The sequence below is a fragment of the Balaenoptera physalus genome (assembly GCF_965194825.1).
Source record: "Balaenoptera physalus genome assembly, chromosome: 1".
NCBI classification, from domain to species: Eukaryota; Metazoa; Chordata; class Mammalia; order Artiodactyla; family Balaenopteridae; genus Balaenoptera; species Balaenoptera physalus.
In genome coordinates this window covers 85,255,878-85,274,549 of record NC_138882.1, presented here as the reverse complement: position 1 = coordinate 85,274,549, position 18,672 = coordinate 85,255,878, and the positions used below count along the sequence as shown (strand labels likewise).

Below are 18,672 nucleotides of genomic sequence, written 5' to 3'. Positions count from 1 at the left end.
AAATGGACTGAGGGAAGTTAGCAGATCATCTCAGATGACTTCCCATCATGACACTTAGACACGTTCAGTAAAGTGGTGACCTCTAGGGTCCTCCTTTCACTGCTTTGCTCCCTCAAATAACGAACATCCAGCAGTCAGATTCCTGGGACCTTTATAAAACTGTTTTACTTCAGGCCAAAAGGAGCTCACTAAGAGCATAGCATGAGCTACCATAACTAAGAGGAGCTGGCAGCTCAGACTCTAGATTTTCAACAGAAATCAAGCATTTTGCTCATACCGCCCAAAAGTGTTATACCACCTGCTCCTATCTAATTTCTCCCAACTAACCTCTTTGGATTTCTTCACCTTGAAGAAAGCCCAGAGGATTGTTCAAATTTTCTGGCTTCCTGTCCCTTTGAAATTATTGGGAATCCCAATATACAATGCCATTCAAATAACTAATTTTACATGTATTTAATATTTATGAATTATTTAAACACATGTTGTTTCACAGCAAATCTAGGGAAAACTTTAAGAGGAAGTCGAAATCACTTTATTAAAAATGCAGTCACTGAAGTTCATTGCCATTCATATACAATTTTTCTATCATTAATAACAATTTTATTATAATTTTAACTTAGTTTTTACATTTTCCACTTTGGTCACAGTGGAACGTATGTCAAATAAACCTATTTCCTGCTCTATTTTCTTCATACAATTTGTTACTGTGCTGGAAGGAAGTTTTGATGGTTAATTTATGGGTCAGCCTCAGTGGCACAGGGTCCACAGTTATCTGGTCAAACATTATTCTGGGTGCTCCTGTACAGTTTCTTTTGGATGAGAGTATTTTTTAAATCAGTGACCTGAGTAAAGGCAGTTGCACTCTATAAGGTGGGAAGTCCTCATCCAATCCACGGATGGCCTGAATAGAACAAGGCTGACCTTCACCCAGGTAAAAGATAATTCCCCTGTCGGATCGACTTCCAGCAGCGTTTCAGCTCTGCATATTTTGAGTTTGCCAAACTTTGTAATATCTCTCTCTCTCTCTCTCTCTCTCTCTTTCTCTCTCTCTCTCTCTCTCTCTCCCTCTGTCCCTCTCATTCTGTAACATATTTCTATATGTATATATGTACATATATGCTGTAATATATAATTTAAATATTTCATCTGCCATATCATGTACATGATTAACTATGGCCAACTAAATTAAAAATGTTCAAAGTTATTATAAAGTGAAGTTAAATTAAAAATTATTAATGTTATGTAATACATGTGGTGTGGAATTATGACAAACATAATGAGGTTTTAGCGAATAACTGAAGTTCGGGCAACAGTGTCCTATCATGTTCTCCAAAGATTTCCTTTCTGCCTTTTCAGAGATTTAGCTGTCAACATTTCTTCTACAGTTCCTCTCTTCTATCCTGGGCCTGAACACTACTCTTTTCTATGCTGTCCCCTTGGGCACTGAAGCTTCTCGTGATGGGCCATGGCTGGTGAAGAGCCGTGTCTCGCTTAGGAATAAACTTGTAACTCTCACTGAATGTTACTGTAGAATGTGGGAACACATGTTTAATGGAATCAGGATAGCTTACCTCACCTGAGGAGAACACTTCCCTAGACTGCCCTCGTGTGCTTAAAATTCCTTTATCAGGAAATAAAACTGTTGTATTCCATAAGTAAATACCAGATTTCAATTGTGTGAAACCAAAAATAGATATAAGATACCATTTAAAACCCACAGCATCACATATAAGTGATTGAGAGTGGGGTTGGGAGGGGAGAGAAGATCAGAGCACTAAGGTCTGAAATCTAGATGAAATATGGACTTAGGGCTCATCTGATATACTTGCTTTCTTCTGCTCTTTCCAAACATGCTTTATGGCTTTGAAGACAGTAATAGAAAAAAAATTTTCACCGTTTATTCTCTGTCTACTTCTTCAACTCTCCGGAAACCTCCACCAGGCATATTACCTTCGCTGCCCAATATATACACCTTAACTGTTCAATTTAGTTCTTTGAAATGTTGCCCATGCATTTAGTAATAGTCCTTTAATATCTTTCATAATTCTTCCTGCAGTCAGGAGGAAAAAGTGGCCTAGTAACTTGTCTTGGCCAAATAATCAGGAAGATTTTCAGGAATGTGGTTTTATAATGGGAAAGGAGGAAGAAGAGGACAATGAGGAGGAGAAGAAGAGAAAGAGGAGACAGCTGAAACCTGTGAAAGAGTCACCAGCTGGGCATGCGCCAGAAGTTCAGGACATAAACTTTCCTCCATCTCAGCCACATCTTCAGTGACTACTACATATTTTTTAAATATTATGATAAATTGTTATAAAAATATTACCTCATATAATATAATGGGGAAAACATAAAGCTGTTCAAAAATAAGCATGTTTATTAAACGGCCAAAAATAATCACTGCTTATATTTTGCTGTTTTTAGTGTTAGGAGTTTTCAATTTTCATAAACCCACACACATGCATACCTGTCTCTCAGGTTACTGATTTGAGATCTTTTATCTTCTGTAAAACACATGCCTCCAGCCGTAAGTTGCTCTCTATGCACTGCGTTACATTTATCCTTAAAGTTCTTCTATGTTTTCTTTTCATTTTCATTCATCACAAAGTATTTTATATGTATTTGTTATTTCTTCTTTGAGCCAATGTTTATTTAGGATTATATTGCCAAAGTCACAGATGTCACAGAAACAGATAGTAGAATGGTGTTCAGCAGGGCCTGGGGGATGTGGGAAAAATGGAGATGTTGGGCAAAGGGTACAAGTCTGTAGTCATACGATGAATAAGCTCTGGGAGTCTGAGGTACAGCATGGTGAGTCTTGATATTAACACTGTGTTGTGTACTTGAAACTTGCTGAGAAAGTAGACCTTAAGCATTCTCACCAAACACAAACGCACACACACACACACACGCAAAAACTCAGCCATACACACAGTTAAATGGCTACTGTTGAAGTAATTAATGTATTATGTAACCTATGGTGTAAATCACTACACAAAGTACACATATGTCAAATCGCCACATTATACACAGTAATGTGTACAATTTAATCAATTATACCTCAATAAAACTGGAGGGGAATGATGAAAGAATAACCATCATACAAAAGAGTAACAACGTTTGAGAAGCTCTGTGTTCCTTCTCCTCCTTGCCTCTCTTAGGCTCTGATACTATTCTCTGAGAGAGCTTCCCTTATCCATTATTCTCTGGGGCCCTGTATCCACCTCATAGGGGATATTCAATTTTAATCACCTGTACTGACCACATCTGAAGTAGGTAGGGTTGAAAGTGGGGAAAGGAGGGCTGGAAAGTCATTACAATTCTTGAAAAATCAGTCTTTTTCGTTTTGGCATATAGTTTATTTAGTTGTCAATTCCCTCAAACACTTAATAGGCACCTGACATAATTCGTTCCTCCAATCATTACTATGTGCTAGAGACCTCACTCAGGTCCTTTTCTGGAAACAATTTTCTGGCCTGATTAAATTGATGCCTTGATCCCTGAACATAATACAATTACCATGAGGATCCCTGGCACACAGGTGGAAAGACTACAACTTTTGTAACTTTTCTCTATTGTTACAGTCACCTGAAATTGGGCTTCAAGTTCAAAACCACTTCTAGGGCTTCCCCGGTGGTGCAGTGGTTGAGAATCTGCCTGCTAATGCAGGGGACGCGGGTTTGAGTCCTAGTTTGGGATGATCCCACATGCCGCGGAGCATCTAGGCCCGTGAACCACCACTACTGAGCCTGCGCGACTGGAGCCTGTGCTCTGCAACAAGAGAGTCCACGAGAGGGAAAAGCCCGCGCACCGCGATGAAGAGTGGTCCCTGCTTGCCGCAACTAGAGAAAGCCCTCGCACAGAAACGAAGACCCAACAGTGCCAAAAATTAATTAATTAATAATTAATTATTTTAAAAAAACACTTCTAATCTCATCTCTTACTCTTTAGGGCTTACAAGTGTTGCGTTTCCTAATTCAACAAGGTTTTGAATATCTGGGCTGTATTTTTTCCTTTTCATTTTTTTCAATTTCCGACCTGCCAACTAGAAAGTTTTTCCTGAACATATGTCTATTGAAATACCCTGGTCAAGTCAACAAGTGACCAACATTTAGTCTGCCTCTCAGGATACCATGGACAACCATTACTGCAAACATTTTGCCATTGAATAAAATGTATCACCACATTGATGGCTTCCAATATCTGATTCCTTGCCAAATACCTCCAGACTCTTAAGCCAGTGCCCTAATTTTAAGATTTCTACAGGAGCATCACACCTCACAGAACTAAATTCTCTGTCAGGTCAAATAACACTAACTAAAGTAGAGACAACTCCCAAATATCAGTGTTGATTTCTCACTCATGTAATACTCTGATGAGCTTTGGGCAGTAATCTGGGGATCTTTTTCTTCTGCAGTTCTGGCATCTTGGACTCCTTTACATCTAGGACCACAAGAAGAGATATGCTTAAAGAACACATCCCTATTCACGGCTTACTGGACCACTAAGCTAAGCACGTAGAAAACAAGCTGCATAGCAACAGTCATTTTGTAAATCTAGATAAACATTGGAAACCCCAGTGGACCTCAAAGGTGCGGTCAAATCAATTAAGAAAGTAACTTCAGAGGCGAAAATATATAATAAGACCCTGAGGTTGTTGAGTTTCACAGTAAGAAGAGCATGTTGTGCACATGGAGAGCAGGCAGCGCTTTGCCTGGTAAGGACACTTTAAACTTCCCATGATTTGTACTACCCATGTTTTCAGAACTACTATAATTTTATGCACAATATCCCAATATTTCCCAAAGCATTTAATGTGTCATATCAGATTATAAATACAGTTAAGTTGGAAAAGAAAAGGAACACAGAATATGAAAGTGTAATATAGTTTAAGAATCTCTTTCTGTGCTGTACTAGGTATGTCTGAGCCTCTTTCCTGCCGGAGCAAACATGGTGGTGGTGGTGATGGTGGTGACGGTGATGATGACAGAGACAATGATGATCGGCCACCTCTCAAATGCCAATTATGTGCCGGGCATTGTGGCAACTGAATTACACACATTCATGTACATTTTATGCCTAAGCAAGGAGGCACTGTAAATGTGGTTTTCCCCACATTTTAGTAGAGGGATTTAACTTCTGAGGAGTTAAACAGTTTGTTCCTCAAATCAATCAAGCAATAATTAAGAAAATAACCTGGATTTGAAATTATATACAAACAATCATCGATATAACTCTAAATTCAGATAACACTGACTGTGAGAGCCTGAAAATTGAGATCGAAGAAGGATAGAAATCAACCAAAATTATGATATGATATTGCTAAAAGCAGGTTTTAAAAGAATGAAAATACTTTTACCATCACAAGTAGAAATGTATTTTATTCAGGAAATGGAGGATAAGTAACAATTGCTCATCTGGTAGAAACCGCTGCCCACGTGACAGACAGACACAGAAGACAGCGCGAGAATCCTCAGAGGGCCCCCAGGTGGAGAGCTGCTGCTTTTCCTCCTGAGGCTCTGTGGTGCTTTCTCAGTTGTCTCCAGAGGGAAGCGGCATAGCAGACTCAGATAGGAAACCTCTGACCGTCAGGAATCACCACACGCATACTGCAGGCTGAAGGGTGGAAAGCTTCTTCTGTATCCATGATAGGCTTTGAAGACAAGATGAAGGTGGAGCTGTGGAACTAGGTGAGCCGATTGCCCTTATCCTTTCCAGATGCAGATAAAAGCTGAAGCTGTTACTTGTCCTTGGGTGGGCACTTCTGCTGGCATTGCTGGATAGCTGTCCCAGGAGGGCATTTCTGCTGGCACGGCTTAGGTGGGCAAGGGTCTGAATCCTTCTTAGGTGAGCAAGGATCAGGGCACTTAGTTACGCACACTGGAGGTGTCTTGCACTTCTGCTTGCACTGCTGCTCTTGAGAAGACATCTTTCTGCAGTCTTAATATCTGAAAGAAAGTATATGACCGTGTTCACAATAAGGAATCCCTACATAGAGAAGAGCAAAAGCTTGTGTAACACAAACGGACAGTATCTCTCCAATCTCTAAGCATGTGTTTTAATCTCTTTAATACCTTTTAATGAATTTCTGACATCTCTCTCGTTCTTTGGCAAATCTATTCATCAGCCCAGAGAAAACTTTCTTTTCTCATACAACTTTTCCAAAGAAAATATCTTTGTTTTGAAGAAACAAGCGATGGTTTCAGTTTTATTTCTTTCTTTTTTTTTTATGAAAACAACATATTTTTAAAAGGCTATCAAAAGTTCAAATATTCTGGGCAAGCTCACAAGCAATTCCTATCACCATTTTCTCTCATGAGGACCCGACAGGATGACTTTGTACAGAGCAAAGGGCAATCAGGATGAATGTAAGAGCCTCACACCTTCTAAGATAAATGTCTCTGAAATCACAGCGGAGGTCCAAGAAAAAGGTATAGAAAAAGGTAAACCCTTTGCTCTTTATCCCTTCATGTCAAAATTTCCTATTAATTTCTTTTTCAATAGAGGAATTCAAACTAGGTATCAGAAATCTAGTAAATACAATATAACATTGTGCCCATATTCCAAGTTCCCATCCACTAAGTAGCATTATACCCATGATCATAATTTTGGACCCATCATATTTGCTGTCTCCAGCATAAACCCAACATTCGGGGGCCTAGAACTAATTTGGACAGAAGAATCAGACTCACCAGGTTCTCCAAAGTCAATCGGAACTCGAATAGCAGGAGGATAGCTGTCGTGCAGCAGAGGACCTTTTTATTGGGGCTTGCTGCCCCACCCAAGGGGAAGCGGAGCTGTCCAAACTAGCCTCGTGCAGTCATTTCCCAACCCAAATGCAAATCTATCCATAACTGGCTTAGCAGGGACTCTGAAAACAGGAAATGTCCTGCGCCAGGATCTCCTCACTAGATTATGTTCTCATGACTCACAGAGGCCCTGCCTTAGCTCTCCGTTTCAGTGGTTTATGGCAGTGGGAGAATTTCAGGGGTTCTCTAACTTGTAGGCAAGTGTTCCCTTTCTTGATTGGGGAAGATGATCCTTTTCTATCTTTCACCTTCTTTGACTTCTAAAACTGCCTGCCTAGTTGCACTTGATCTGGTGGCCATTTTGTTGTACATACTGGTTTGAAAATGGCCTGGCTACCTGGTGACACCTTTCCCTTTACCTCAAGTCCTTCTTACAATACATTTCGCCTTGATCCACAGCTTGCTAAGTGAAATCTCTTCTCCTCTTCTAAAATGGACTGAGAGGTGTTTGCAGATGATCTCAGATGACTTCCCATCATGATACTTAGATACGTTTACTAAAGTGGTGACCTCTGGGGCCCTCCTTTCACTGCTTTGTTCCTTCAGATTAAGAACATCCAACAGTCAGATTCCTATGAACTTTATAAATCTGTTTCACTTCCGGCCACAAGGAATTCACTAGGAGCGTAGCATCACCTACCATAATTCCAATCAGCTGGCACATCAGAACCTAGACTTACAATAGAAACCAAGCCTTTTACACATACCTCCCAAACGTGACATCCCACCTGCTCTTACCTAATTTCCCCCAAAGGACCTCTTTGGCTTCTTCAATTTTTGAAGAAAGCTCAGACTAGTGTTTAAATTTTCCGGCTTCCTGTCTCTTTGAAATCATTGGAAAACCCTATCTAATAGGCAATGCCATTCAAATAACGAGTTTTAAATCTATTTATTATTTATGAATTATTTAAGCACATTGATTCACATCAAATCTAGGGGTAAATTCAAGAGATAGTTGAAATCACTTTATTAATAATTCGGTCGTTGATGTTAATTGCCATTCATACACTACTTCTTAATCGTTAATAATAATTTTACTATAACTTTAAGCTATCTGTAGATTCTTCCATATTGATCACAGTGGAATAAACGTGAAATTAACCTATTTCCTGCTCTACTTCCTTTATACAGTTTGTCCATGTGCTGGAAGGAATTTTTGATATTTTTTATGGGTCCACTTGACTGGAACAGGTTGCTCAAATATTTGGTCAATCTTTTTTCGGGCTTTTTCTCTAAGGATGCTTTTGGATGAGAGTGATATTTAAATCAGTGCCCTGAGTAAAGAAGTTTGCCCTCTGTAAGTGGGTAGGCCTCATAGAGTCTGTTGAATAGAACAAAAGCCGGACCCCTCCCCCATCCAGGTAAGAGACAATTCCCCTGCCTGATGGCCTTCCAGCTAGGGTTGGCCCTGCATATTTTGGCCTTTCCAGCCTTCCTAATCTCTCTCTCTATATTTGGCTCGTTCTCTGTCTCTTCTCTCTCTCTCTCTCTTGCTGTGTGTGTGTGTGTCTCTCTCTCTATTCATATATATATGCATATATACATACATATATGTAAATTGAATATTTCTTCTGCCATTTCATGCACTTGATTCCCTATGGCCAATTAAATTAGAAATTCATAAAGTTAGTTTAAAGTGAATTTAAAGTAAAAATTATCAATATTATATGCTACTTGTGATGTGTAATTATAACAAATATAATGAGCCTTTAGGGAATAACTGAAGTTCAAGAAACAATGCCCTAGTATGTTCTCCAACCCTGGCAAAAGATTTCATTTCTGCCTTTTCAGTCCAGGACCTGAACTATCTTCTGTCCCCTTGGGCACTGAAACTTTTCTTTATGGGTCATGGCTGGTGAGCAGCCCTGTCTCATTTAGGAAAAGTTTTCAACACTGGCTTTATGTTACTGTAGAACGTGGTAACACATTTTTAATAGAATCAGGATGTCCCATATCACCTGACCCCAACACACCCCTAGACTACTGTCATATGCTTAAAATTCCTTTATCAGGAAAATAAATACTTTTTATTCCAACAATCAATATCAGATTTAAATTGTGTGAAACCAGAAAGAAATGGAAGATACCATTTAAGCCTCAAACCATCACGTATAAGTGACTGAGAGTAGGTTTGGGGAGGGGAGAGAGGATCAGAGCACTAAAGGTCTGAAATCTAGGTGAATTACAAACTTAGGGCTGGTCTCTTTTCTTTCTTCTACTCTTTCCACATGTGTTTTAGGTCTTTAAAAGACAGTAATATTAAAAATGTATTTTCATGCTCATTTTCTGTCTTCTCCTTCAACCCTCCAGTCCCCTGAACCTGCCATAGTACCCTTTGCTCCCCAACATGTACTCCTAACTGTCCAATTTTGTACATTTTCATGTCAATGCATTTAGTGATTAGTACTTTCATATTTTTAAAAATTCAACATTGTGAAAATCACTATACTACCCAAAGCAATCTACAGATCCAATGCAACACTGATCTAAGTACCAATGCCACTTTTCACAGAACTAGAACAAAAAAATTCACAATTTCTATGGAAACAAAAAAGACCCCAAATAGCAAAAGCAAACTTGAGAAAGAAAAATGGAACTGAAGGAATCAGGCTCCTGGACTTCAGACTATACTAAAAGCTACAGTAATCAAGACAGTATGGTACTGGAACAAAAAGAGAAATATAGATCAATGGAACAGGACAGAAAGCCCAGAGATAAACCCACATACATATGGTCACCTTATTTTTGATAAAGGAGGCAAGAATATACAATGGAGAAAAGACAGCCTCTTCAATAAGTGGTGCTCGGAAAACTGGACAGCTACATGTAAAAGAGTGAAATTACAACACTCCCTAACACCATAAACAAAAATAAACTCAAAATGGATTAAAGACCTCCATGTAAGGCCAGACACTATCAAACTCTTAGAGGAAAACAATGGCAGTACACTCTATGTAAAGAATCACAGCAAAATCCTTTTTGGCCCACCTCCTGGGGAAATGGAAATAAAAACAAAAATAAACAAATGGGACCAAATGAAACTTAAAAGCTTTTGCACAACAAACAAACCGTAAACAAGACGAAAAGACAACCCTCAGAATGGGAGGAAATATTTGTAAACGAAGCAACTGACAGCAGATTAGTCTCCAAAATTTACAAGCAGCACATGCAGCTCATTATCAAAAAAACAAACAAACCAATCCAAAAATGGGCCGAAGACTTAAATAGACATTTCTGAAAAAAAAGATATACAGATTGAAATCAAACACATAAAAGCCTGCTCAACATCACTAATCATTAGAGAAATGCAAATCAAAACTATACTGAGGTATCACTTCACACTGGTCAGTATGACCATCATCAAAAATCTACAAATAACAAATGCTGAAGAGGGTGTGGAGAAAAGGGAACTCTGTTGCACTCTTGGTGGGAATGTAAATTGATACAGCCACTATGGAGAACAGTGTACAGGTTCTTTAAATACTAAAAATAGAGCTACCATATGGGCCAGCAATCCCACTACTCGGCATATACCCTGACAAAACCATAATTCAAAAATAGTCATGTACCACAATCTTCATCGCAGCTCTATTTACAATAGCCAGGACATGGAAGCAACCTAAGTGTCTATCGACAGATGAATGGATAAAGAAAATGTGGTGCATATATACAATGGAATATTACTCAGTCATAAAAGGAAAAGATATTGAGTTTTTTGTAATTAGGTGGATGGAGCTGAGGTCTGTCATACAGAGTGAAGGAAGTCAGAAAGAGAGAAACAAATATTGTATGATAATATATATATGGCATGTAAAAAAAAATTGTGAAGAAACTAGGGGAAGGACACAGGCATATTGAATGGACTTGAGGACAAGGGAAGGGAGAAAGGTAAGCTGGGACGAAGTGAGAGAGTGTCATGGACATATATACTCTACCAAATGTAAAATCAATAGCTAGTGGGAAGCATCCACATAGCACAAGGAGATCAGCTCGGTGCTTTGTGACCACATAGAGGTATGGGATAGGAAGGGAGATGCAAAAGGGAGCAGATATAGGGATATATGTATATGTATGGCTGATTCACTTTGTTATAAAGCAGAAGTTAGCACACCATAGTAGAACAATTATATTCCAATAAAGATGTTTTTTTAAAAATACAGTTAAATTGGAAAAGAAAATGAACACAGAATATGAAAGGGTAATAGAGTTTAAGAATCTCCCTGTTTTCTGTACTAGGTATGTCTGAGCCACTTTCCTGCTGGAGCAAACATGGCGGTGGTGGTGATGGTGGTGATGGTGGTGATGGTGATGATGAAGCAGACAGTGATGATGGGCCACCTCACAAAATGCTAATTATGTGTCCATCATTGTGCTAACTGAATTACACAGATTCATTTAATTTCTAAGCATAAGAAAGTGGGCACTCTAAATGTGATTTTCCCTACATTTTAATAAGGGATTCAAATCCTGAGGAGTTACATAATTTGTTCCTCAAATCAATCAAGCAAGAAGTAAAAAAAAAAAAATAACCTGGATTTGAAATTATACAGAAATAATCATCGATAGGTCTCAAAATTCAGATAAAACTTATTGTGAGAGCCTGAAACGTGGGGTCAAAGAAGGACAGAAATCAACCAAAATTATGATATGGTATAGCAAAAAGCAGGTTGTAAAAGAAAGAAAATATTTTTACCATCAAACAAAAGAACTGTATTTTATTCAAGACGTGGAGGATAAGGAACAAATGCTCAGCTGGTAGGAACCCCTGTCCAGGTGACAGACAGACACAGAAGATATCAACAGATTCCTCAGAGGGCGCCCAGGAGGAGAGCTGCTGCTCTTCCTTCTGAGGCTCTGTGATGCTTTCTCGGGTACGTCTCAGAGGGAAGCGGTATAACGCAGCCTCAGATAGGAAACCTCTGACGGACAGGAATCACCGCACGCATACTGCAGGCTGAAGGGTGGAGAAGCTTCTTCTGTATCCATGATAGGCTTTAAAGAGAAGATGAAGGTAGAGCTGTGGAACTCGGTGAGCCAATTGTCCTTATCCTTTCCTGATCCATATAAACGCTGAAGCTGTTCCTTGTTCTTGGGTGGGCACTTCTGCTGGCATTGTTGGGGAGGTGGCACAGGAGGGCATTTCTGCTGGCACTGCTGAGGTGGGCATGGCTCAGGGCCCTTTATACGTGGGCAAGGTTCTGGACACTTGGGAGGTGAGCAAGGATCAGGGCACTTAGGTGGGCACACTGGAGGTGGCTGGCAAGGCTGCTTGCACTGCTGCTGTTCAGAAGACCTCTTTCTGGAGTCTTAATATCTGAAAGAAAGTATATGACCGTGTTCACAAGAAGGAATTCTTACAGAGAAGAGCGGAAAAGCTTGTGTAATAACAACAGATACTATCTCGGCAATCTCTAAGCATGGGCTTTAATATCTTTAATACCTTTCAATGAATTTCTGACTTCTCTCTCGCTCTTTAGCAAATCGATACATCACCCCAGAGAAAAACTTTTCTTTTCTCACACAACTTTTCCAAAGAAAATATCTTTATTTGAAAGAAACAAGCAGGTGTTTTTACTTTTATTTCTTTTTCTTTTTTATGAAAACAACATGTTCAAAAAAGGCCAACACAAGCTCTAAAATCCTGGGCAAGCTCACAAGCAATTGCTATCATCGTCTTCTCTCATGAGGTACCAACAGAATGACATATACAGAGCAAAGGACAATCAGGAAGAATGTAAGGACCTCACACCTTCTAAGATAAATGCCTCTAACATCAGAGCAGAGGGACACCAAAAAGGCATAAGAAAGGGAAAATACTGTATTCTTTATCTTTCATGTCAAAATTTCCTATCAATTTCTTCTTCAATACAAGAATTCAAACAAGGTATCAGAAATCTCATAAATACAATATAACTTTGTGCCCAAATTGCAAGTTCCCATCCAATTAGTAGCATTAAACCCATGATGGTAACTTTGGACCCATCAAATTTGCTGTCTCCAGGATAAATGCTACATTCAGAAGCTGAAGAACAAATTTGAACTAAAGAATCCTACTCACCACGTTCTCCAAATTCAATTGGGACTACAGTAGCAGGAGGATGGCTGTGATGCAGCAGAGGACCTATTCATTGGGGCTTGCTGTCCCACCTAGGAGGAAGGGGAGCTGCCAAAACTGGTCCGGTCCATTCATTTCCCAACCAAAATGCAAATCCATCTATAAATGGCTTGGCAGAGACTCTGAAAACAAGAAATGTCCTGCTCCAGGACCTCCTCAATGGATTACGTTCTCATGACTCACAGAGTCCCTGCCTTAGCTCTCCGTTTCCGTGGTTTATGGCAGTGGGGGGATTTGGGAGGTTCTCTGACTTGTAATCAAAATTCCCCTTTCTTGATTGGGGAAGACGACCCTTTTCTATCTTTCGCCTTCCTTGACTTCTAAAACTGCCTTCCTAGCTACACTTGATCTGCTGACCATTTTGATGCCCATAATGGTTTCAAAAGGGTCTGGCTACGTAGTGACACTTTTCTCTTTACCTCAAGATTTTCTTACAATGCATTTCCCATTTATTCATGGCTTGCCAAGCAAAGTCTCTTCTCTTCTTCTAAAATGGACTGAGGGAAGTTAGCAGATCATCTCAGATGACTTCCCATCATGACACTTAGACACGTTCAGTAAAGTGGTGACCTCTAGGGTCCTCCTTTCACTGCTTTGCTCCCTCAAATAACGAACATCCAGCAGTCAGATTCCTGGGACCTTTATAAAACTGTTTTACTTCAGGCCAAAAGGAGTTCACTAAGAGCATAGCATGAGCTACCATAACTAAGAGGAGCTGGCAGCTCAGACTCTAGATTTTCAACAGAAATCAAGCATTTTGCTCATACCGCCCAAAAGTGTTATACCACCTGCTCTTATCTAATTTCTCCCAACTAACCTCTTTGGATTTCTTCACCATGAAGAAAGCCCAGAGGATTCTTCAAATTTTCTGGCTTCCTGTCCCTTTGAAATTATTGGGAATCCCAATATGCAACACCATTCAAATAACTAATTTATATGTATTTAATATTTATGAATTATTTAAACACATGTTGTTCCACAGCAAATCTAGGGATAAATTTAAGAGGAAGTTGAAATCACTTTATTAAAAATGCAGTCCCTGAAGTTCATTGCCATTCATATACAATTTTTCAATCATTAATAACAATTTTATTATAATTTTAACTTAGTTTTTACATTTTCCATTTTGGTCACAGTGGAACGTATGTCAAATAAACCTATTTCCTGCTCTATTTTCTTCATACAATTTGTTACTGTGCTGGAAGGAAGTTTTGATGCTTAATTTATGGGTCAGCTTCAGTGGCACAGAGTCCACGGTTATCTGGTCAAACATTATTCTGGGTGCTCCTGTACAGATTCTTTTGGATGAGAGTATTTTTTAAATCAGTGACCTGAGTAAAGCAATTGCCCTCTATAAGGTGGGAAGTCCTCATCCAATCCACTGATGGCCTGAATAGAACAAGGCTGACCTTCACCCAGGTAAAAGATAATTCCCCTGTCGGATCGACTTCCAGCAGCGTTTCAGCTCTGCAGATTTTGAGTTTGCCAAACTTTGTAATCTCTCTCTCTCTCTCTCTCTCTCTCTCTCCCTCTTTCTCTCTCTCTCTCTCTCTCTCTCCCTCTGTCCCTCTCGTTCTGTAACATATTTCTATATGTATATATGTACATATATGCTGTAATATATAATTTAAATATTTCATCTGCCATATCATGTACATGATTAACTATGGTCAACTAAATTAAAAATGTTCAAAGTTATTATAAAGTGAAGTTAAATTAAAAATTATTAATGTTATGTAATACATGTGGTGTGGAATTATGACAAATATAATGAGGTTTTAGCGAATAACTGAAGTTCGGGCAACAGTGTCCTAGCATGTTCTCCAGAGATTTCCTTTCTGCCTTTTCAGAGATTTAGCTGTCAACATTTCTTCCACAGTTCCTCTCTTCTATCCTGGGCCTGAACACTACTCTTGTCTATGCTGTCCCCTTGGGCACTGAAGCTTCTCGTGATGGGCCATGGCTGGTGAAGAGCCGTGTCTCGCTTAGGAATAAACTTGTAACTCTCACTGAATGTTACTGTAGAATGTGGGAACACATGTTTAATGGAATCAGGATAGCCTACCTCACCTGAGGAGAACACTTCCCTAGACTGCCCTCGTGTGCTTAAAATTCCTTTATCAGGAAATAAAACTGTTGTATTCCATAAGTAAATATCAGATTTCAATTGTGTGAAACCAAAAATAGATATAAGATACCATTTAAAACCCACAGCATCACATATAAGTGATTGAGAGTGGGGTTGGGAGGGGAGAGAAGATCAGAGCACTAAGGTCTGAAATCTAGATGAAATATGGACTTAGGGCTCATCTGATATACTTGCTTTCTTCTGCTCTTTCCAAACATGCTTTATGGCTTTGAAGACAGTAATAGAAAAACAAATTTTCACCGTTTATTCTCTGTCTTCTTCTTCAACTCTCCGGAAACCTCCACCAGCCATATTACCTTCGCTGCCCAATATATACACCTTAACTGTTCAATTTAGTACTTTGAAATGTTGCCCATGCATTTAGTAACACTCCTTTAATATCTTTTATAATTCTTCCTGCAGTCAGGAGGAAGAAGTGGCCTAGTAACTTGTCTTGGCCAAATAATCAGGAAGATTTTCAGGAATGTGGTTTTATAATGGGAAAGGAGGAAGAAGAGGACAATGAGGAGGAGAGGAAGAGAAAGAGGAGACACCTGAAACCTGTGAAAGAGTCACCAGCTGGGCATGCGCCAGAAGTTCAGGACATAAACTTTCCCTCCATCTCAGCCACATCTTCAGTGACTACTACATATTTTTTAAATATTATGATAAATTGTTATAAAAATATTACCTCATATAATATAATGGGGAAAACATAAAGCTGTTCAAAAATAAGCATGTTTATTAAACGGCCAAAAATAATCACTGCTTATATTTTGCTGTTTTTAGTGTTAGGAGTTTTCAATTTTCATAAACCCACACACATGCATACATGTCTCTCAGGTTACTGATTTGAGATCTTTTATCTTCTGTAAAACACATGCCTCCAGCCGTAAGTTGCTCTCTATGCACTGCGTTACATTTATCCTTAAAGTTCTTCTATGTTTTCTTTTCATTTTCATTCATCACAAAGTATTTTATATGTATTTGTTATTTCTTCTTTGAGCCAATGTTTATTTAGGATTATATTGCCAAAGTCACAGATGTCACAGAAACAGATAGTAGAATGGTGTTCAGCAGGGCCTGGGGGATGTGGGAAAAATGGAGATGTTGGGCAAAGGGTACAAGTCTGTAGTCATACGATGAATAAGCTCTGGGAGTCTGAGGTACAGCATGGTGAGTCTTGATATTAACACTGTGTTGTGTACTTGAAACTTGCTGAGAAAGTAGACCTTAAGCATTCTCACCAAACCCAAATGCACACACACACACACACACGCAAACACTCAGCCATACACACAGTTAAATGGCTACTGTTGAAGTAATTAATGTATTATGTAACCTATGGTGTAAATCACTACACAAAGTACACATATGTCAAATCGCCACATTATACACAGTAATGTGTACAATTTAATCAATTATACCTCAATAAAACTGGAGGGGAAAGATGAAAGAATAACCATCATACAAAAGAGTAACAACGTTTGAGAAGCTCTGTGTTCCTTCTCCTCCTTGCCTCTCTTAGGCTCTGATACTATTCTCTGAGAGAGCTTCCCTTATCCATTATTCTCTGGGGCCCTGTATTCACCTCATAGGGGATATTCACTTTTAATCACCTGTACTGACCACATCTGAAGTAGGTAGGGTTGAAAGTGGGGAAAGGAGGGCTGGAAAGTCATTACAATTCTTGAAAAATCAGTCTTTTTCGTTTTGGCATATAGTTTATTTAGTTGTCAATTCCCTCAAACACTTAGTAGGCACCTGACATAATTCGTTCCTCCAATCATTACTATGTGCTAGAGACCTCACTCAGGTCCTTTTCTGGAAACAATTTTCTGGCCTGATTAAATTGCTGCCTTGATCCCTGAACATAATACAATTACCATGAGGCTCCCTGGCACACAGGTGGAAAGACTACAACTTTTGTAACATTTCTCTATTGTTACAGTCAACTGAAATTGGGCTTCAAGTTCAAAACCACTTCTAGGGCTTCCCCGGTGGTGCAGTGGTTGAGAATCTGCCTGCTAATGCAGGGGACACGGGTTTGAGACCTGGTTTGGGATGATCCCACATGCCGTGGAGCACCTAGGCCCGAGAACCACCACTACTGAGCCTGCGCGACTGGAGCCTGTGCTCTGGCAACAAGAGAGTCCACGAGAGGGAAAGGCCCGCGCACCGCGATGAAGAGTGGTCCCTGCTTCCCGCAACTAGAGAAAGCCCTCGCACAGAAATGAAGACCCAACAGAGCCAAAAATTAATTAATTAATTAATTAATAATTAATTATTTTAAAAAAACACTTCTAATCTCATCTCTTACTCTTTAGGGCTTACAAGTGTTGCGTTTCCTAATTCAACAAGGTTTTGAATATCTGGGCTGTATTTTTTCCTTTTCATTTTTTTCAATTTCCGACCTGCCAACTAGAAAGTTTTTCCTGAACATATGTCTATTGAAATACCCTGGTCAAGTCAACAAGTGACCAACATTTAGTCTGCCTCTCAGGATACCATGGACAACCATTACTGCAAACATTTTGCCATTGAATAAAATGTATCACCACATTGATGGCTTCTAATATCAGATTCCTTGCCAAATACCTCCAGACTCTTAAGCCAATGCCCTAATTTTAAGATTTCTACAGGAGCATCACACCTCACAGAACTAAATTCTCTGTCAGGTCAAATAACACTAACTAAAGTAGAGACAACTCCCAAATATCAGTGTTGATTTCTCACTCATGTAATATTCTGATGAGCTTTGGGCAGTAATCTGGGGATCTTTTTCTTCTGCAGTTCTGGCATCTTGGACTTCTTTACATCTAGGACCACAAGAAGAGATATGCTTAAAGAACACATCCCTATTCACGGCTTACTGGACCACTAAGCTAAGCACTTAGAAAACAAGCTGCATAGCAACAGTCATTTTGTAAATCTAGATAAACATTGGAAACCCCAGTGGACCTCAAAGGTGGGTTCAAATCAATCAAGAAAGTAACTTCAGAGGTGAAAATATATAATAAGACCCTGAGGTTGTTGAGTTTCACAGTAAGAAGAGCATGTTGTGCACATGGAGAGCAGGCAGCGCTTTGCCTGGTAAGGACACTTTAAACTTCCCATTATTTGTACTACCCATGTTTTCAGAACTACTATAATTTTATGCACAATATCCCAATATTTCCCAAAGCATTTAATGTGTCATATCAGATTATAAATACAGTTAAGTTGGAAAAGAAAAGGAACACAGAATATGAAAGTGTAATATAGTTTAAGAATCTCTTTCTGTGCTGTACTAGGTATGTCTGAGCCTCTTTCCTGCCGGAGCAAACATGGTGGTGGTGGTGATGGTGGTGACGGTGATGATGACAGAGACAATGATGATCGGCCACCTCTCAAATGCCAATTATGTGCCGGGCATTGTGGCAACTGAATTACACACATTCATGTACATTTTATGCCTAAACAAGTAGGCACTGTAAATGTGGTTTTCCCCACATTTTAGTAGAGGGATTGAACTTCTGAGGAGTTAAACAGTTTGTTCCTCAAATCAATCAAGCAATAATTAAGAAAATAACCTGGATTTGAAATTATATACAAACAATCATCGATATAACTCTAAATTCAGA

General features: G+C 39.2%; 1 protein-coding gene across 1 annotated transcript; it reads right to left on the bottom strand.

Annotated features, from left to right (window-relative positions):
* Window positions 1–11,684: 11,684 nt before the first annotated feature.
* Window positions 11,685–12,113, bottom strand: LOC309638553 (uncharacterized protein; the record flags this gene model as incomplete). Its single annotated transcript, XM_082414636.1, has 1 exon — window positions 11,685–12,113. A coding segment is annotated over one exon (429 nt), but the record flags the coding sequence as incomplete, so codon positions are not given.
* Between the last annotated feature and the right edge of the window lie 6,559 nt (window positions 12,114–18,672).